General features: G+C 42.9%; 2 protein-coding genes across 5 annotated transcripts; one reads left to right on the forward strand and one right to left on the reverse strand.

The window, feature by feature from the left end:
* Positions 1 to 538: 538 nt before the first annotated feature.
* LOC133485592 (elongation factor 1-alpha 1) lies at positions 539 to 6,404 on the forward strand. 2 transcript variants are annotated; one of them, XM_061789539.1, is made up of 8 exons: positions 539 to 693; positions 2,010 to 2,195; positions 3,613 to 3,792; positions 3,856 to 4,152; positions 4,239 to 4,389; positions 4,701 to 4,957; positions 5,208 to 5,442; positions 5,595 to 6,404. In XM_061789539.1, the coding sequence occupies exons 2-8, from the start codon at positions 2,052 to 2,054 to the stop codon at positions 5,717 to 5,719; spliced, it is 1,389 nt and encodes a 462-aa protein (XP_061645523.1). In that variant the 5' UTR covers positions 539 to 693; positions 2,010 to 2,051; the 3' UTR covers positions 5,720 to 6,404. The 2 variants fall into 2 exon arrangements, with proteins under 2 accessions (XP_061645523.1, XP_061645524.1); XM_061789540.1 differs by having other exon boundaries at positions 583 to 693; positions 2,018 to 2,195.
* A 137-nt stretch (positions 6,405 to 6,541) lies between these two features.
* Positions 6,542 to 19,616, reverse strand: ddx43 (DEAD (Asp-Glu-Ala-Asp) box polypeptide 43). 3 transcript variants are annotated; one of them, XM_061789536.1, is made up of 17 exons: positions 19,211 to 19,616; positions 18,292 to 18,347; positions 16,817 to 16,934; positions 16,562 to 16,741; positions 15,653 to 15,734; positions 15,405 to 15,564; positions 13,646 to 13,764; positions 13,462 to 13,572; positions 12,315 to 12,456; positions 12,120 to 12,220; positions 11,697 to 11,784; positions 11,404 to 11,531; positions 10,955 to 11,064; positions 10,518 to 10,656; positions 10,365 to 10,452; positions 10,130 to 10,300; positions 6,542 to 7,364 (listed from the first exon to the last, which is right to left on the reverse strand). In XM_061789536.1, exons 1-16 carry the CDS (start codon positions 19,539 to 19,541, stop codon positions 10,148 to 10,150), a joined length of 2,106 nt encoding a protein of 701 aa, XP_061645520.1. In that variant the 5' UTR covers positions 19,542 to 19,616; the 3' UTR covers positions 6,542 to 7,364; positions 10,130 to 10,147. The 3 variants fall into 3 exon arrangements, with proteins under 3 accessions (XP_061645520.1, XP_061645521.1, XP_061645519.1); XM_061789537.1 differs by having other exon boundaries at positions 16,562 to 16,744; positions 19,227 to 19,352; XM_061789535.1 differs by having other exon boundaries at positions 7,022 to 7,364; positions 16,562 to 16,744.
* Positions 19,617 to 20,094: the final 478 nt, after the last annotated feature.

A 20,094-nucleotide genomic window follows, 5' to 3' on the forward strand; every position in this document is an offset into this window, starting at 1 on the left:
TTAAGCGTGACAAAACATTTTCATACATCCTATCGTGATAGACAAATCCACCCAATTTCATGTCCAGGTGTTAGGTTTTTCTCACTTTTCCCACAGGGGGTGCTAATGAGTAAGTTTTCAACTCCAAAATTGTGTCTTGACAAAAGATAAAATGCTCACTTTTTAACCATCAGATTTAAGTAATTTTTTTTTACTTTTTTCGTGTTACACAGCTTTGATAATGAAAATCATACTCAGAGGTTTATTCATTCCACATTTAAACAATTCAATTGATTCCACAACATTTCAGTTCAGTTTGAGTTCATCTTTGGAAAGGTGTGCCTAATGAAGTGGTCGGTGGCGAGTCTGGAAAGTTACTCTCGACCTAGTGCGCCCTCTGCTGTTCTTGAACTGGAACTAAAAAAAGTGACGCATCTCAAATATGGAACATAAAATAGCACAATATAAAATGATATGCATATATAGAGGGTGATAATTTGGCACAAACGTGAACGCACCGATTCTGGACGACTGGGTACGTGTACGCGCAATTACGCAACACTAACCCCCAACCCCTCCCCTACTGTGTCTTGCGCGTGCCCGCGAGCAGATCACCGTCGCCTGTTCTCAAGTGTGCGCGCGCCCCCTCAGACGACCTGCACTTGACTACCAACGGCAGTAAAAAAACAAACCAGCAGCCACAACCCTGCTCCGGTAAGCCAACCATTACGTCATCGATCTTTTTTTTTATTTTTTTTATTCCTAGCTACCCCCGGGAATGTTTTTTTTTTTCTTTTTTTTTTTGGACGGAACACGGCGGAGGCTCGTGATGCTATTCGTCGCCGTTCACATGAGCTGAGCGGTCTGACGTTTAGTTGGCGCAGTTTCTTTTTTTTTTTTAGTGTGTGGTGGGGGGGGGGGGGGGGGTGCACTGCGGCATCTGCAGCAGTGACGCTTCTGGACAAGAAGGATGAGGATGTTTACAATGCTCTGCATGCAAATTGGATGTTTAATTAAAAAAAAAAAATTGTCATGCAGTGCCATGCAGAGAGAGAGGGCTGACAAAATGGATTTTAGTATTTTTTTTTTTTGGTGGGGGGGGGGAGTGTTGCCAGGGCGTGTCGGCACAGTGTTGACACGGCAGGGAAAAACAGAGAAGGGATGGATGGAGGGTAGAAAGCAAGGTTGTGTATACACAATTGTGCCCTGAGATACGAATTTTTCAAAATACAAGGCTGTCGCTAGACTGATTTGGTTTTTTTGTCATGTGATACAAGCAAAAAATTGAGATACAAGTGCGCTTCTGACCCCCGACCGCTTGTGGCGGCAGCAAACATTCAGCCACCGTCGAATCACATTGGTTTCCTTGCAGTGGAAGGATAACATCAGCTGGTTGAGGTTACGCACCATTGACGTCGTTTGCCAACCGCCAACCATTGGCGGTTCTAGAGGGGGGCCAGTGTCTACCTATGTGCTTTGCCCCTCCTATGAATAGATGTAGTTGTGCCACCAAAGCTGCTATGTGACTGGAATAGTGAAGACATAACTTTATTTCAGACCCCCCCCCCCTGTCAAAAAAATGTTTTGGATGAGCTTTTTAATTCAGCAACAACAAATGCTTACCCTAGCATCAGTGTTCTGTGTGAAAGAACCAGATACGAAATGAGGGTGTATTTGGACGGCGACTGTGTGAAAGGGGAAGAGCAGAAAAGCCGGGACAGGTTGAAAGCCATTTGTCCGTCTTTGTGTTTTACAAGTCCTAATGGCGGGAAGCCGCATCAATATGTAAATAAAACCTACTCGCAATTGTGTGAAAGGGGCAGCACACAGTGGAACCTCTATCGCTGAACACAATACGTTCCAAGACGCTATTCTCGCAGACGTCACACATGAGCACTGTTTTAGTGGTAAAGATTTGTGTACCTTTTGAGAGGCAAATGTCGGGTGGAATTACAAACCGCATGTCGTCATGGTAACTACAGTAATTCATCAAAAAGAAAAACAATGCACTCACTGAGTCTCCATGCCAGTTTTCCAGAAGCCCGACTGAGCCTTTCTTGACGTTGGTCGTCATGGGCAAGGAGAAGGTCCACATCAACATCGTGGTGATCGGCCATGTGGACTCTGGCAAATCCACCACCACGGGCCACCTCATTTACAAGTGTGGCGGCATCGACAAACGAACTATCGAGAAGTTTGAGAAGGAGGCTGCCGAGGTAAGGATGCGCGAGATGACGCGGCACACAACACTTTGTGTACCAAGAATTATGTCATTAAAATGCCTTGAAACAGTTGGGTCCTTGGAATGCCTGCCAACCCATCAAGTAAATCTTGGCTACCTACCTTTTCCTGAAATTGTGGCTGTGAGTGAGCCTTTCTGAAAGCTGGAATGTTGGCACAGATTAGCATTAGCTCACAGTTTTACCTGCTAAATTGTCCAAATGTAGTGTTAGGTTATATATGTTTGGCAATGTGTCCATTGGTGTAATCTGGCAGCTTGTTGAAGAAGTGCTGTGTCCACCAGTGAAAATACAATTGAATATTTATGGGCGCGCTCTGAGGGGGTAAATTAGGAAGTGGTGCCTTTGTTTGCAGTCCAGATGCAGAGGCATGAACATCTCATGAGTCTCCAATGACACCACAAAGTTGCTAGATTTGTCGCGGTTTTAAAAAAAAAAGTAGCCGCTACGCGAGGAAAAGCCTTTAAATCTACCAACAATGATGCTAAATTGGCAACACGTTCTCACAACGCCCCAGCTCCATTTCAATTTCTTTTATTAAGACACCTGGCAACGGTTTTAAATTGTGTTTCCTTTAAAGCAGCGGTCCGCCACTAGTCCGTGGGACATTTGGTAACGGGCGCACACAGAGACTAAAACAAAAAACATTGATCATCAGAGTTTTGAAATAAGTTTTATTTTAAAAATCTGGTGTATCCGCTTTTGCTTCTGTACACATTGAACCAATCCTATTGGTCATGTGATACGATATAAAAAGCAAGACCACAATATAGCAAAGATAAAAAAAGCATTTGGAGAACTTTTCAAAAGGTAAAAATCCAACTGATGAGACAAAAGAAGACCCTATAACTTGCAAGAAAAAGAAAGCAGTCCTACTTAAAATACAGATATATTGTGAAAGGTGTCTCACACACCAAACCCACTCACAATGAAGCCTTCAAAATGGCTTCTGTAGATGGAGACCAGACAAGCCTGGATTAAACCCCCCCCCCCAGAAAAAAAAGTTCCTTGAATGCCTTGCTTCAATTTCCAACAGCATATCTTTGTGTAACTGGATTTCCTGCATTGAGGGTGACCAAAGCCAAATTAGGGATTAGACTGGATTGAAGTACCGTAACACTCTTCAGGTGTCATTGTCTTCAATTACCGCAAAATGGGACTGCCTTGTTTAATAGAAACAAGCACAGGGCTCCCACTAATTACAACTACATTCAATGTAATTAAATGTAGTTGTATTTTTCGTAATTGTTTCTATACCAGTGTGTCAAAATATTGCTTTACATGAATTCAGTCTGTGGCGCAAAAAAAAAATTGAGGATATCGCATTAGGGATCCAATGTAGTCGGTAAATGAGCCTTAATAGCAAGCAGTCTTCTGCGATACTATCTTCCAGATGGGGAAGGGATCGTTCAAGTACGCATGGGTGTTGGACAAGTTGAAGGCCGAAAGGGAGCGTGGCATCACCATCGACATCTCGCTGTGGAAGTTCGAGACAACCAAGTACTATGTGACGATCATCGACGCTCCTGGCCACAGGGACTTCATCAAGAACATGATCACAGGGACATCGCAGGTAGGCAACTCACTGATTTGAGCGGCTTTGCGTTGGTATTCCGAACAGTCTCCTGTCTTTTAGGCTGATTGCGCCGTGCTGATCGTGGCTGCTGGTGTGGGGGAGTTTGAGGCTGGCATCTCCAAGAACGGGCAGACCCGTGAACACGCCCTGCTGGCCTACACGCTGGGCGTGAAGCAGCTCATCGTGGGTATCAACAAGATGGACTCCACCGAGCCCAACTACAGCCAGAAACGCTATGAGGAAATCGTCAAGGAAGTCAGCACCTACATCAAGAAGATAGGCTACAATCCGGACACCGTGCCTTTTGTGCCCATCTCCGGGTGGAATGGCGATAACATGCTTGATGCCAGCCCCAATGTAAGTAAAAACATTTTGCCAATGTCTTACTGTGCTTATTGTACTGCACTTGCATTGATATTTACTGAGAGTTTTCGGTGTGGTAGATGCAATGGTTTAAGGGGTGGAAGATCAACAGAAAGGATGGCAACGCATCAGGGACCACGCTGCTGGAAGCCCTGGACGCCATCCAGCCACCCACCCGTCCAACAGACAAACCTCTCCGTCTGCCCCTTCAGGATGTTTACAAGATTGGAGGCATGTCAAGTACTCCTCAATTTTCTTTTACTACCTTTTATAGAAACTCAGCAGACACCTAGTTGAAGTGTCCTGGGGTCCTTGTCCACAGTTGTCATTCGTAAAAGAGGAAAAATACTTTTAACAGGCCTAGATTTCAGACCGAGAGTACATTCGTGAGTAAACAGACAAGATCAGCATTATTTTTCTACTGTTCAATATGTGCCTTGGCTCAAAAAGGTCGGGATACACAGGTAGAGCCGACAAAAAGCGCACTGTGATGAGACACTTCCACACATTTCGCATATTTGACAGTCTTCGCTATGCTTCAGGTATCGGCACTGTTCCGGTAGGCCGTGTGGAAACAGGCATCCTAAAGCCTGGCATGGTGGTGACCTTTGCCCCCGTCAACATAACCACCGAGGTGAAGTCGGTGGAGATGCACCATGAGGCGCTCTCTGAGGCCCTGCCCGGTGACAACGTTGGCTTCAATGTCAAAAACGTGTCCGTCAAGGACATCCGTCGCGGGAATGTGGCCGGTGACAGCAAGACTGATCCGCCGCAGGAGGCTGCCAGCTTCACTGCTCAGGTAGATTCTTATAAGCAGTACTGTTATTGCACCACACAACCAGGTACAAATATAAATCATAAAGAGTGTTCATTTACTTCTATATTTCTTCTTAACTAAGCCCAAAAATCATGGTAAACAACTTGGTTCTGAGGCTGGAACGGATTCATTCCATTTCTATTAATTTCAATTTGAAAAATTACCTTGCAGAGTTGCGGTACAAAATAAGTTTGTAAAACTGTACATTCTTTGCTGTCCATTGTGTCTGCAGGTCATCATCCTTAACCACCCAGGCCAGATCAGTGCTGGCTACGCCCCTGTGCTGGACTGTCACACGGCTCACATCGCCTGCAAGTTCGCCGAGCTCAAGGAAAAGATTGACCGCCGCTCTGGCAAGAAGCTGGAGGACAACCCAAAATCCCTCAAGTCTGGAGACGCGGCCATCGTTGATATGACTCCGGGCAAGCCCATGTGTGTCGAGAGCTTCTCTGAGTATCCCCCACTGGGTAAGTGTAAGGAGAATAGCTTGATCTTGTCCAAATTTGGAGTTTAATTCTGCAGAAAAATGTAACACCTTGGACTTGCTAGCTCCTGATTATGAGCTTTTTCTCCACATTTCTGTCCAGTTAAACTAGCCCTTTCCTAACTTGACTTTCAGGTCGCTTCGCAGTGCGTGACATGCGACAGACGGTGGCCGTGGGAGTCATCAAGGGTGTGGAGAAAAAGGCCTCTACCACTGGCAAAATCACTAAGTCTGCCCAGAAGGCCCAGAGGAACAAATGAATGTTGTGCTACGCTGCCGACCCCAAGGTCTCCCAAGGCAGGACATCAGTCATCCGGCTCCATCCCAAGATTGGCTGCTTCAACTTACTAACCAAAAACAGGTTAATCATCACAATGCATCGCAAGACCATCCGGAGAAAAGAAAAATGTAGATCTGCTGACTCCTATCGTAGTTGGATTACCATGATATACAATGTAATAACACATAGTTTTAAGTGTGCACTGTTCATTTGATTCATGGCAATACCATTCTGTGATCGCGTTAAATTCGTGGTATTCCAATCTATCACCAAGCTATCTATACCCTTGTGCACAGGTACTGTTTACATGGTTGTCCTTCGTGTCTGTTTTACGTTACACTGCGCTACGTATGAGCCCAGGACTAGGAGTTAAAACTACTGTGTGTTTTTCTGAGTATTAAGTAGGTAGGACGTAATGTTTTGTTGTGGTTAAGCTTTAACTGGCATTTAAAACAAATGACATTGTGTGTCCTTCCCAAGGGAGCTCCAAGTAAGACTCCCAATTCTTTAAGCACTTTCATTGGCACTTTGCTAACTTTGCACATGTCATGGAGATGTATTCCAAAATTGACTAAAGCTATTGCACCTTACTGTGTAGGATGGCACAAGCTGCTTTGAGACATTAAACACAATTACACTCAGCATGTTGCGCTGTGGTCCTCTGACATTTTGTACCTTTTCTGTGAAACTAAGAAGGTGTGACAAAAGAAACTTTGGAATGGATCCTAAAAATTATGAGTGCGAATAAGTTCCATTAATATAGCAACAAGACTAAGCTAAAACTACATCAGGATTGTTTCCTCAAAAGACATGTACAAGCCGTCAGTTTTCCTTTCTAAAAAAGATCCTTAAAATAAATTGCCCTACTACCGTAATCAAACAAAGACTGGGTAGTCGAAGCCAACTCAAGACCAAACCTTTGAAGCTGGGACAAGACCAAGACTGTGAGGAGTCTAGTCAAAGTCCAGACCAAGACTTTGAGGTGTCAAAGACAAGACTTTAAGGAGTTCAGACCACGTCAAGGCCAATACTTTGAGAAGATGAGACAAAGTCTTTATACCTCCAAGACTTTGAAAGAGTCGAGTCCAAGTTATGACAAAGACTGAGGAGTTGAGGACAAGTTAAGATCAATATGACTGAGTCAAAACCAAGACCTAGGAAGACCAACTGATTATTTCATTGTACTGGAAATTATTGCTAACTCAGACTCGGTACACTTACCCATTTTGCTTGTGAAAGGTAAGAACAGGGATACTTCAGATAGGATTTTTTTTTTGGGGGGGGGGGTTCAGCTGCTTTGCCAGGTTTTCTGCAACACTCATAATGCTGCAGTTCTATGTAAACTTACGGCAAAATCTAGACTTTTCATTTAAATTAAAAGATTTTAATAGTATATACATACCATGTGAATAAAGGTCTATTAAACAGAATAATATAGCATGTGAACTGGTCAAGTTACAGACAGAACAAAGGCCCAATGTAAACATTTAAGCTTGACATCGACAATGATGTTTTGTAGCTGCTAAATGATAAAACAACAAAATAGCAACTTGACCATCCAATGACAAAAATAACATGCACGTTGAAAGTAAATCAGAACGTCAGGCTTCAGCTTCTGCCTCACTCTGTTGAGAAAACCAAAACGTAAGAGGACTTACTCCCTTTTCCGCAAATGAACAAATCCTTTCTGGGTTGTTTCTCTGCTAAAGCCAAACTTCCCAACACGTGACACATATGTACAGAATATACACTCTATATCAGGGGTGGGATATGTTCCGCCCGGGGGCCACATACAGCGTGCTCCGTTCCTTAATCCGGCCTAAAGAGTCAAGTAGTGTGTTGCATTAATTTATCAATTTTCTGAAGAAAAAAGATCAATATTTGTGATTTTTATCCAATGATGCCACAAGATGCTCCCGAAGCCATGTTTAAATAAGAGAGTGGTACAGTCATTGGGTTTCAAGGGAGTATGACTAGTAGTAGTAGTAGGAGTAGTACTGGGAAGTTATGTCTTCACTACAGGTGCATGTACACTTCTAGTGCATTTTTTCAAATCAAATCATCCATAAGCTATTTATTTTTTCAGGGTAATGTAAGATAAGGTGGGGCTTGGCCCATATCTCCCCACGTGAAGGATTACAGTATACACATCTAAAATCTTTTTTTTTTTTTTTTTTTAAATAATAAATTTTAACTTCATAATGAATAATATAATAAGGAATTATTTTGATTAAAATAAACTTAAAATTGGACCATGTTCTCAGATTTGGAGATGCTGATTTTCATCCCAGTCGCTTCACACTCGGCTGCAAACTGCTCCAGTGAGAGTGGGAGATCACGGCTCGATGAAGCCAACAGAACCACATCGTCTGCAAAAAGCAGAGATGCAATACTGAGGCCAACAAACCGGACCCCCTCTACGCCTCGGCTGCGCCGAGGAATTCTGTCCATAAAAGCTATGAATTGATTTGGTGACAAAGCCTTGGCGGAGTTCAATCCTCACCGGAAACGAGTCCAACTTACTGCCAGCAATGCGGACCAAACTCTGACACTGGTCGTACTGGGACCAAGGTACCCCATACCCCCGTAGCACCGCCCACATGACTCCCGAGGGACATGGTTGAACGCCTGCTCCACAAAACGTAGAATGGTGGGGCTAATTCCCACGCACTAATTCCCTCGAGGACCCTGCCGAAGGTGTAGAGTTGGTCGACTGTTTCACAGCCAGGACGAAAACCACACTGCTGAATCTGAATCTGAGATTTGACTTCCCGACGGACCCTCCTCTCCAGCACCCCTGAATAGACCTTACCAGGGAGCCTGAGAAGTGAAACCACTGGAGGAGTGGAAGACACCCCCCGGGCCCCCTTCTTAAAAAGGGGGACCACCACCCCATCCTCCCAATGCAGAGGCAATGTCCACGCGAGGTTGTAGAGTCGTGTCAACCAAGACAGCCCCACAACATCCAGAGCCTTTAGGAACTCCAGCTTTTTAACCACTTCGGTGACCTCAACCCCAGAGATAGGAGAGCCTGTCTCGGAGACTCCAGACTCTGCTTCCTCATGGGAAGGTGTGTCAGTGGAATTGAGGAGGTCTTTGAAGTATTCTCTCCACTGACTCACAACGTCCCGAGTCGGGATCAGCAGCGCCCAATCTCCATTATACACAGTGTTAATGGTGCACTGCAACCCCCTCCTGAGACGTTGGATGGTGGAGCAGAATTTCCTCTAAGCCATCTGGAAGTCGTTCTCCATGGCCTCACGAAGTCCTCCCCATGCCCGACCACCAAAGCTGCATTCCGCTTGGCCAGCCGGTACCAATCAACTGCCTCAGGAGTCCCACAGGCCAAATAGGCCCGATAGGTCTCCTTCTTCAGCTTGACGGCATCCCTCACCGCTGCGGGGATTGCCGCCACGACACGCACCGACCAGCTTACTGCGACAGCTCCGGTCAGCTGCCTCAGCAATGGAGGCGCAGAACTTGGTCCACTTAGATGCAATGTCCCCCGCCTTGGGTACTCTGAAATGCTGTTTGGTGCATAGGCACAAACAACAGTCAGGAGCCATCTCCCCGCCCGAAAGGCGGAGGAAGGCTACCCTTTTGTCCAGCGTGGTGAACCCCAATGTACAGGCACAGAATAAAGTGAAAAAAAATGTTTAAAAATAATAATAATAAATAAATAAATGCACATACACGCCAATTTATCAAATATTTGGTTAATTAATTCATTTTTTTCCCCCCCATGCCTCGAATGACCTGGGCAATATGGATGTTTTCAAAAATCAAATGTGGCCCTTAAGCACAAAGGTTTGCCCACCCCTGAGTTATATAAACTTCTCTATACTGAATATAAACTTGTCTATGCCTGCATATAAACCACTCTATACGCAATACAAAGCTCTTTGCACTGTATATCACTGATGTCAAACTCAAGGCCGGGGGGCCAGATCCGGCACACCACATAATTTGATGTGGCCCTCGAAGGCAAATCATGTGTGTACACTTCCTTGATTCATGCTAAAATACCAAATTGTCTTCACTTTTAATTCACTGCCAGCCCTCCCAGTTAACATGGATATTTCACTTTTAAAGCCGTCAATCTGCTGCTAATGACATATTGCAAGCATTTTTTGATTTAAATCTACCTTTTAAAATAAATTGAAAACTAGGTGAACAATCTTTTACTGGCTTCTGATTTCAAAACTAGTTATCCATCAATTTGTTGTGTATATGTGATATGCGGCGATCATACATTTACAGTATATAGGTTCATCGTTATAATGGCCATCCAAGAGAAACCATAACAACGATGTGGCCCGTGACAAAAATGAGTTTGACACCCCTGCTGTATATAGACCTCTCTATACCTGTGCTTGATGAGCTGACTCACTTTGAAGAGGAAGGCCGACTAGAATCCCCAGTTTTGGCCACGATCCCTGCCTCCTCCTCGTCCATCTCGTCCTCCGTCTCGACTGCCTCGATCCCTGGGAGGTGGGAACATCTTCTCCCTCTTGTGGTTCTCATATCGTTCCGCCATTTGCACCAGCTCCACTGGGACATCCTGCAGGCCCATTTACATTGTGACTTGTTTGTTTGGCATGATAAAAGCATCACTCTGGGCTAACCTGCCCCGACCGCTCCAGAATGGGAATCAGCTCCGGTGCCATCCTCCAGTTTTCTCTCGTTACCAGGGTAACGGCAGCTCCGGAGCGTCTGGATCATATCAGCGTAAATTAAGGACCATTTTTCAGTGACAAAGGAATTTTTCCCAGCCTCACCCTGCTCGTCCGGTGCGGCCCACGCGGTGCACGTACTCCTCGATGTTTCGCGGGAAGTCGTAGTTCACAACGTGCGTGATGTCGTGGACGTCCAAGCCACGAGACGCCAAGTCCGTGGCCACCAGGATGCGAACGCGACCTGGCAGATGCCAAAATATAAGAACCCAAAATCAAATATATTGTTAGTTATATTTGATGTCTGCGCCCCACATACTGCTGGGCCAATGATGAGCCCAGCTTGGACAAAATTGTCAATAGGTGTGAATGGTTGTTTGTCTATATGTGCCCTGCGATTGGCTGGCGACCAGTCCAGTGTAGACCTTAACTCTCGTCCCAAATAAACTGGGATAGCTCTCACTCGCAACCCTAATGAGGATGAACGGTACTGAAAATGGATGAGCCATTTAAGGTAATACATTTCCTCTCCTGTGGTTTACCATCTTTAAAGTCCTTGAGCGCCTCCTCCCGATCACACTGCTCCCGGTCGCCATGGAGACTTTGAACGGCCAGACCTTGGAGACACATGTCACTGGACAGGTCATCACACCTGTGGAGAGATAACAGGTTTTTAATTCTATCAGTCTGGATCATTTTAGCTAGGCATCTGCATGGACAGCTAATACATTATTAATAGTGATGTTCTGAGACTCACAAGTTTTCTGAAGTAAATGCCAAATAATTGTCTGGGAAAGTCTAATTTGAAACCCTAACTTCAGCTTCACATCCTACTTTGAAACCTGAACAATGGTTTGAAACTTTAATTAGAAACTCAAACCGTAGTTTAACACCTTAATATGAAACCTCAACCCAGTCTTGAAACTCAACTTTGAAACCCCAACCCCTTGAAAGTTGAACGCTTACTTTAAAACGTTTATGCCACACTTACTTGATCTTCTTGCCAACAAAGATGAGGACTTTATCCTCAGGTAGCAAGTTCCCGATGAAGCCAAACAGGTAGGACTTCTTGTCATCTTCATGCAGCACCAGCACAGTCTGCTCCACCGTACCTACAGCCTGCCAGACAGTTGACCAATGAATTCATATTTTTATGTTCTATTCATAATTGGCTTTATTACTTTCAATTGGATTTCCCCCCCCACCCCAAAAAAAACTTTAAACGATTCTTTATGATGCTAAAATGAGATGTATGAGTGTGCTTGACATGTCTTCTTCACTTACAGCCAAATCCAAGGTGCCCACAAAAACCATCATGGGATTCTTGAGGTACGATTTGGCCAAACGTCTCACCCCTGTGGGCCAAGTGGCACTGAAACAGGTCACATGGTTCACTGTATCAGCAAATATCATAGTTGGGAAATTATAACACTTTATTATGGAATTAGCTCATCACACAAAGAGCAAAGACTTAAGTTTGCATTATCATTCCAGTAGCAAAGCACCTAGTTGCGACATCTTTTTACATGGTCTGAAGGGTGAATAGTAGTACTGTAGACAACAGTGACCCCTAAAGAAAATCTCAACATCTTAGTTGAAACAGAATTTCACAGACAAGTTGGGTGAGACGCTCTTCCACCTCTAACCGTCAATATAAGTTTGGGACAGTTCAACGATTGGGCTCCAGTTGACGAATACACTTAAGACCTTGTCATGACGGTCTGTCTGTCGGGCCGGATGTCCAGCAGAATCTTCATGATCTGGGGTTCAAAGCCCATGTCCAGCATCCGGTCCGCTTCGTCCAGCACCTTTTTGAAGTCATTAGACACGCAATTTACACCAGTAATAAAGGATTGCACCTAAAAACGGTGGCTAAAACCAAAACAGACAAAGACGTCGAACCAAGTAGGTGATGGAGCGCAGACTGATGAGCTCGTTCATCTGCAGATCGTTTAGTCGTCCTGGCGTGGCGATGACGATGTCCACGCCGCCCTTCACCAGGTAGACCTGACCCCTTCTGTCGCCGCCGCCATAGATGCAGATGCTAAGAGACGACAGAGAGAACACAACACAGCCTGGTATTTATGGCAACATAGTGTTTCCCTGCTATTTCGCAGTACACTGTTTGCGCTACTGCGATTTTGATGATTTTAAAGCGATTTTATATATATATATATATATATATATTATATTTCTTTATCCGCTACGAAAAACGACTATTACTGCAGCTTACACATGTACAGTGGACCCCCCTGCTATTCGCGGGGGATAAGTACCAGGCCAGACCTGACCGTGAAAATCAGTGGTTAATTCACACCTATTATAATCACATCGGAAAAAAAAAAACTTTTTTTTTTTACGCACCAAATGCTTAAATAAGCATGGATAAAGCACCAAGGAGCGCTTCTGGAGAAAAAGACAAAAAATAAAATAAAATAATAAAAAAAAAAAATTTAAAAAGAAAAATCCTCAAACAGGCGAATCCGCGGATGCCGAACCATGAGTATGTGGGGGTCCACTGCACTGTATATTCATACGCCTGTATTATACTGCCCACAGGTGACCAAGGCATGCACACCAGAAGGGGCAGCAAAATGTGTATTGAATTGAAGCAAAAGCCGTTTAATTCTTTACAGTCTATTTCATTCTGTCATTATTGTATATTTTAGTACAGTACAATATTATAGAGTGCAATTTTTCTTATTAAAAAACACATTACAACATTTTTTGTTGTTTTTATTTGGGGGCCTGGAACAGATTAATGAGATTTCCATTATTTCAATTAGAAACATGATTTTAGATATGAGTGTTAGAGTTCTGAGTGTGGTCACACTACAAATTTTACTCATATCTCAAGGCACCACTGTAATTATTATATATGACCACCCCAGGCAGGCACTACAAATGGGACTTTATAGAGGGAACAAATTCACAATTAAGCTTTATGTGGTCATTCTATAATGCAGATTTTCCCCTAATTGCGGGTGCGTCTGGAACATATCCCCCGCGATAAACGGAGGCTCGCTGTACCCTACGCAAGCATGCTGACCTTTTATAACCTTTGTAGCGATACTTGCCGCACTCCTCTTCAATCTGCAAGGCCAGCTCTCTGGTGGGAGTCAGCACCAGCATGCCGGGTCCTTTGCGCTCTGACCGAGGTCTATGAACAAACACGGTGTCAAATAATCCTTCACGTGCCTTAACAAGGACAAACGAACAGTTGTGGTCCTCACACGGGTTGTCCGTCCATGTGGATCAATCCGGGCAGCAGGTAAGCCAAAGTTTTGCCCGTTCCCGTTTGAGCGATGGCGATCAGGTCCTCCCCGCTCAACAGCACCGGCCATGCCTGCGACTGACGAAAGCAGCATATACAGGAAATAAACCAGTTAAGGCAATACATACCAAGAAAAGCATCATAACTACAGCCTTTCCATGGTTTTTCCAAGATCATTTCTCAAGCTCTTCCAGCACTTAGCAAACAAATAGTCACAAAAATGTTGTAGTGGGTTTTGGAGGGGAAATTTAAAAAAAAAATAAAAAAATGCTACAATAGTAATTTCATACATTTGTGTTGATTCAACAGAACACTGGTATGTTTACGTCCAACCGTTAGTGCTAGCACTAGCTTGCTAGGCTACATAACTTTTTGTTACCTGCTTGCGAGCCGTATCTTATGAAAAGTACGTGACCGTACCTCAAGCAATCCTTAAAAGAATGTCCTCTCCCGAGCACTGGTGACCACCACCACGTTTTTCCCCCACGTTTTGTTCTTTTTTTGACCAACACAATACACGCGCGATCCATTGTAGCTGTCGTCGCCATGGTAACGAGTGTATACGGTCGCGTTGGAGTTGCGGAGCCGATCAATGACGTCATTGATCAGCTTATGACAAAGCCGATCAGCATAAAATGCTAATTATCGGCCGATACCGATCAAGCCGATCTGATTAGTGTTATTTTCCCCAACAAGTGTGATCCTTATTGTATTATTTTTACATAATAAAAAGGTCAAATATGACTAAAAAGGTCTGATGTACTGTAGTAATGTAATTTACATTGTTTCCCCCACAAGTGTGATCTCCATCCATCCATCCAATTCTTTAGCGCATATCCTCACTAGGGTTACGAGCTGCTGGAGCCTATCCCAGCTATCTTCGGCGGGGTACACCCTGAACCGGTCGCTAGCCAATCGCAGGGCACATAGGAACAAACAACCATTCGCACTCACATTCACACCTACGGGCAATTTAGAGTCCTCAATCAACCTACGACGCATGTTTTTGGGATGTGGGAGGAAACCGGAGTGCCCGGAGAAAACCCACCCAGGCACGGTAAGAACACGTAAACACCACACAGGCGGGGCCGGGATTTGAACCCCAGTTCTCAGAATCGTGAGGCAGATGTGCTAACCAATCGTCCACCATGCCCAAGTGTGATTTATCTACAAAATATCAAGAGAATTTTGAAAAAGGCCTGTTTCACATTTTCATTGTTTCCAATCGTAATTTATTTTCCAATTTATATTATTTTACAAAATATATTAAATACAAATTGAAAAAGGCATATTTCGTAATCAAACATTTCCACTTCACTTCAGTGTTATTTTTTTTAAAATTATACAGAATAAAGGTTAAATAGCCATTTAAAATATGCTATTGAGATTGAATTTACATTGTCTCCCCGCAAATGGGATTTTTCTTTAATAAAAAAAAAAATGTTGAATATGAATAACAAGGTCTGACACAGTATTTACATTTTTTTTCACAAAATAAAGTTTAAATAAAAATACAAAATTTGTAAAACAAAATTAAAAAGTAAAATGTATGTCTACAATACAGTGTTGTTTTTAGCAGCATCCAGGGGTGGTTGATGTATTAATTACACTGGGCATTTACCTGACTGTCAGTTGACTTCAAAGTGTAACGAGCTTTTCTTTCTTTGAGTTTCATGATCCAGTGAAGAACAGTAAAGCTCATGGATACCGGTGTCTACCTGGATGGGAGTCGGTTTGACGAAGCCGACCCGATGGATGTTGTCCATGATTTCCGGGTAACGCTCAAAGGCCTCCAGAAAGCTCCGGCAGGGATTGGGGATGGCCCGTTTCTTCCCGCCGTCCACGAGGTCGTCCACAAATACATTGTTGTTTTCCTTCCTGTGGGGAAAATGTGACAAAAATATTTAGCCACTGTCCATAAGCAAAAAAATTAAATAAAAGAAGAAAAACGTACTTTATTATTTACCTCCAATCTTGGACTTCTTCATCGGTGAGGAGGGAAACGCCCTCGGCCTCCGTGTAGAAATTCTTCTTCATGGGCGGCAAGTCTGAAAGATTAGCACACAAGATTAGACGCTCCAATTGTTTATGATAATTTCTTTATACGTACATAGATAATAAAAGTAGTTTGACAACTACAAAAAGCAATCAGCTTGTCCGAGAGAAACTTATATATATACACTGTACGCATGTGTGTATATGCAATTGAATTCAATTGCATTTTTATAGAGCAGCAAGTCACAACAGAAGTTGTCTCAGGGCAATTTATATATGGAGCAGGTTTAAATTAAAACAATGTAATGTATATATATGTATTGTCAGCTCGCATTAAACTAGTCATACTTTTAAATGTGTATTTACTAAAAACAAACATTTATTTTTAAATGACAATAAACTCAAATCAAACTGGTTTCTATTTTGTCATTATTAAAAAAAGAAATAAAGGCCATCTGAACTGAAACTTAACTTTTTAATTTATATTTATTAAGAAAATATTACAAAATAAATGTGTCTTAGTTAAAAAACATTTTATTAGCTCAAATGAAACATTTTATTGTCATTTATGTCAAAATAAAATTAGCCAAATTGAACTGTCATCTTTTGGATGACACTGAATCTATGAAGAAAATAAATTGTCCCAACTTCGTCAAAATTATAAAAACATGAAAGAGTTCCAACTTTTGTGCCGTGTTGACATCTCAAGTACTGTTACACACAATTTGATAGCATCCAAATGCAACTTTTTGAGCTGCTTTTTATTTTTACTACTATGGACAGCTATGATCCTGTATCCCGAATTTGATGTGAATTAGGACTAAATGAACTTGTATATCGCATGTATGTGTACTTTGGCGACTGTGTGCCAATTCCTCACCTTTCCATTTCATCTCTTCATACTTGTGCATGTTCTCCCGAATGTTGATCCAGTCTACGGACGCACGGGCAGGGGCCACATCTGCTGACTGTAATTGTACATCGGACCACACCGAGCCACTTCCTCCTCCTCCTCTTCTTCTTCCATATCCACCTCCATTACCTCTTCTTCCTCCATAACCTTCTGACACATGGATTCCCTGTTGACCCTGTTGAAGTGCTTTCATTTAAGATCAGTGGACTCTGTTCAACTCACCGCCGTGGGATCGAGGGTTCCTGTCGGCCACCAGCTCTTCCATCATCTCTTTGGCCTTCTGCTGAGCGGCAGAAGGTCCAAAGATAAGCACCTCTGCCCCATTCGCGCCGTCGTTGATCTGCGGTACACAATAACAGGAGTTAAAACCCAAGAAAAGATGCCTGAATTGCATTTAAATATGTTTTTAACTAGTGCTGTGCAGTATTGCCTTAAAATAAATACTTTAAAACAATTATATGACATTAAAAAAAATTTGCCCCCCCCCCACACCACCTTTTATGGGATTTGCTTAATTGATCCTGATACCAAACAAGCGTTTAAATGAATTCTAGCGGAAGAGCATTTAATTGTTGAGTCTATTTCTATTTGTGGCGGGCATTTATATACAGTATAAAGTTTCATTATTTGTAGTAAATAAATGATAATTTTGAGACAAAGTAAATGAAACTGGATTATCTCACAGCACACTTGATGATTAGTGTGCCTCGTCACAGTGGTTGGTCATCACTGCTATAAATCAAGGCCAGTCTGCTCTTGAAGCTGAGATTGCTAACTTTAGACAAAAAAACAACAACATAAATATAGGATAGGATCATGTAAACAGCTCTGCTAGAGCTGCACAGCTGCAACAGTGTAACTACTGGAAGAAGTGTCAATAAGAGATATTGTTGGCAGAATTAGAGGGGCCCAAAATCAAATTTTGTTTCGGGTCCCATGGAGGAGGAGGACAGCTCTTTGTGAGTATAATAGTAATTTAAATGCTATTATATTTCCAGTAAACAGTTCATCCATCTATTTTCTGTACCGCATATCCTCACTCGGGTCGCGGGCATGCTGGAGCCTATCTCAGCTATTTTTGGGCGAGAGGCGGGGTACACCCTGGTTGCCAGCCAATCGCAGGGCACATATAAACAAACAACCATTCGCACTTACATTAACACCTACGGGCAATTTAAAGTCTTCAATTACAGTGTTTTCACGACCACAAGGCGCACTTAAAAGTCTAAAATTTTCTCCAAAATGGACAGAGCACCTTATAATGCGGCACGCCTTATGTGTGCACAGAGTTCCAAAATCTATAAATGATGTTGTCTGACTTTGATGAGCGCTCCGCTTGACTGACTGGAGCATTTCCTTGCGCCTTATGTTCGTGAAAATACGGTAACCTACCATGCATGTTTTTGGGGATGTGGGCGGAAACCGGAGTACCCAGAGAAAACCCACGCAGGCACGGGGAGAACATGCAAACTCCACACAGGCGGGGCCGGGATTTAAATCCCGGTCATCAGAACTGTGAGGCGGATGTGCTCAGCAGTTCTCCACCGTGCCATAAACAGTTCAAGTAAATTAAATGTGACAACAGTGACATCCGTTACTCCTTAAAGCTGTGCAACAATGTGCTTTATTGTCAATGTATATAAATTAGTCTGCTGTGACACAATAAACACCGTAGACATAAGAACCTGTCAACTTGCCTTGATTCTCGCACCTGTATTCTCCTCCAATTCACGTTTTTTAGCTCCTCCGCGCCCTTACAAACAAAATTAAATCAGTTTAGTTTAACTTAAACTAATCAAAATTGGTCAACAGGTGAAGCAAAGAGCCAAGTGTAGCCATTGTTGGGAAGTGCATTTGGTACCTGCGCCTTCAGTGGGGACTTATCCAATTTATTGCACTTCTTAACACAATCACTATCAAGTAACATTTCAAAACCATCAATAAAATACTAACCAATATCGCAAAGTAACAGCACGCAACTGTGTTATGTGCATCATCTGGAGCAGTTCACAATCAATATTTGTCCAATGACATGACAAAATCAAAACATTTAAATAAATATATAACACTCCCTATAGTTGCTGATTATGAAATGTATTAATGAGTGTAGATCACTACAGACGTGTTTTGCTAGTTGGACAGTTTTGCTCTGACTAAGCAATCAAAAGCTGGTAAAAAAATAAAAAATGCATCACTATTGTGGGCCAGCCAACTGGCCCTGGTAGACGAATATGAAATCTGATTCGTTAACACTCCTATTTCTAAAATAATGTCGTTAAAGTTACATGGACCAGCACTAGTGTTTCTGAACCCCCGCCCTGAACAGATTACATTTGCATGGCAACACAGTGGCTGAAATCTGATTGGTCAAAAAAATTAAATAAAAAATAACATCTAATATACACGTACTGCAAGCAATGTAGCCAAAACAAACGGTAAGAAATGAAAAAAAGGCTATTGGGAATACATTAATTAATTAATTTCATTGTAGGTCAGCAGAGCTTTAGCGTAGCCTCGAAGCTAACTTTGCTACTGGTCGCCATTGCAAATACATGAACGCTGTGCTTCGTCTTTTACGTAAATTTGGTTAATTTTCGGTCACAGCGACAAACAAACCAATTATTCTCCCAACCAGGCCACTTTCCACGGTGATAATGACGGGTGAATTTGACTTTTCATCCCCAAATCGTCGTCTTCCGTCGGGTCCTCGTTCGTCACTGCGGGAAAAAGAGCGGCCATCAACATCATTTCCCCCACGTTGGTCCTCGATTCGTCCACCGCCCGCGTCATAGTTCTCTCTTTTCTCCCTAAAAGCTTCTAGTTTGCTCTTGTTCCGTACACCGAAGGCAATACTTCCACAGAGCGACAGGTCACTCGGAGGCGTCCATTTGGTGGCTGTGGGTTTTGGCGTACAAGGCTCGTTTTCGTCCTCTTCCCAGTCAGACATTTTTTTTTTTTCAAATTGAGCTCCAAAGTTCCAAAGCCAGGAGTTGTCAATCAAGATGACGCCTTCATGGACCCTTCGAAATGTCTCACTTCAGCCTTAATTCCGTTCGGAAATGGCATTAAATCAAATACGGACACGATATTAATAAATTAGATTGATTATATTATATTATATTTTATTATATTATATTAGATTAGATTAAATTAGACCCCCCGCCCCAATTCAGACATGGTTGTTTTGATATAGCAAAAAGGTCTGGAGAGATTAAAATCATTGAGCCACTGGGATTAATAATGTTGCCTGACTGGGGAAAATAAAGTTTATTATGCGCTCAACTTTACCATAATCGACAAAAACCGTCATTGAGAAAAGGCAACACAAGCATAGGTTGCTTTGGCTTGTGACATTATTTATAAAAAGGGAAATTAAAAAATGCACTTTTAATGTTTGTATAATAAACCCCTGTCACCAGCCCGAGCTGGTGTGTGAGGTCGAGAAGTTCCGACTCGATATAGTCGGACTCGCCTCCACACACACCTTGGGCTCTGGTACC

Source organism: Phyllopteryx taeniolatus, chromosome 11, assembly GCF_024500385.1.
Source record: "Phyllopteryx taeniolatus isolate TA_2022b chromosome 11, UOR_Ptae_1.2, whole genome shotgun sequence".
NCBI classification, from domain to species: Eukaryota; Metazoa; Chordata; class Actinopteri; order Syngnathiformes; family Syngnathidae; genus Phyllopteryx; species Phyllopteryx taeniolatus.

Excerpts from the sequence above, each read along its gene's own strand:
- LOC133485592 (XM_061789539.1), top strand. The coding sequence starts at position 2,052 with ATGGGCAAGGAGAAGGTCCACATCAACATCGTGGTGATCGGCCATGTG. Across the intron at positions 2,196-3,612 it reads TTGAGAAGGAGGCTGCCGAG|ATGGGGAAGGGATCGTTCAA; the intron begins GTAAGGATGCGC and ends ACTATCTTCCAG. Across the intron at positions 4,390-4,700 it reads GGATGTTTACAAGATTGGAG|GTATCGGCACTGTTCCGGTA; the intron begins GCATGTCAAGTA and ends GCTATGCTTCAG.
- ddx43 (XM_061789535.1), bottom strand. The coding sequence starts at position 19,541 with ATGTCTGACTGGGAAGAGGACGAAAACGAGCCTTGTACGCCAAAACCC. Across the intron at positions 12,221-12,314 it reads TGCGCTCCATCACCTACTTG|GTGCTGGACGAAGCGGACCG; the intron begins GTTCGACGTCTT and ends GACTTCAAAAAG. Across the intron at positions 10,453-10,517 it reads GGCCGCACCGGACGAGCAGG|ACGCTCCGGAGCTGCCGTTA; the intron begins GTGAGGCTGGGA and ends GATATGATCCAG.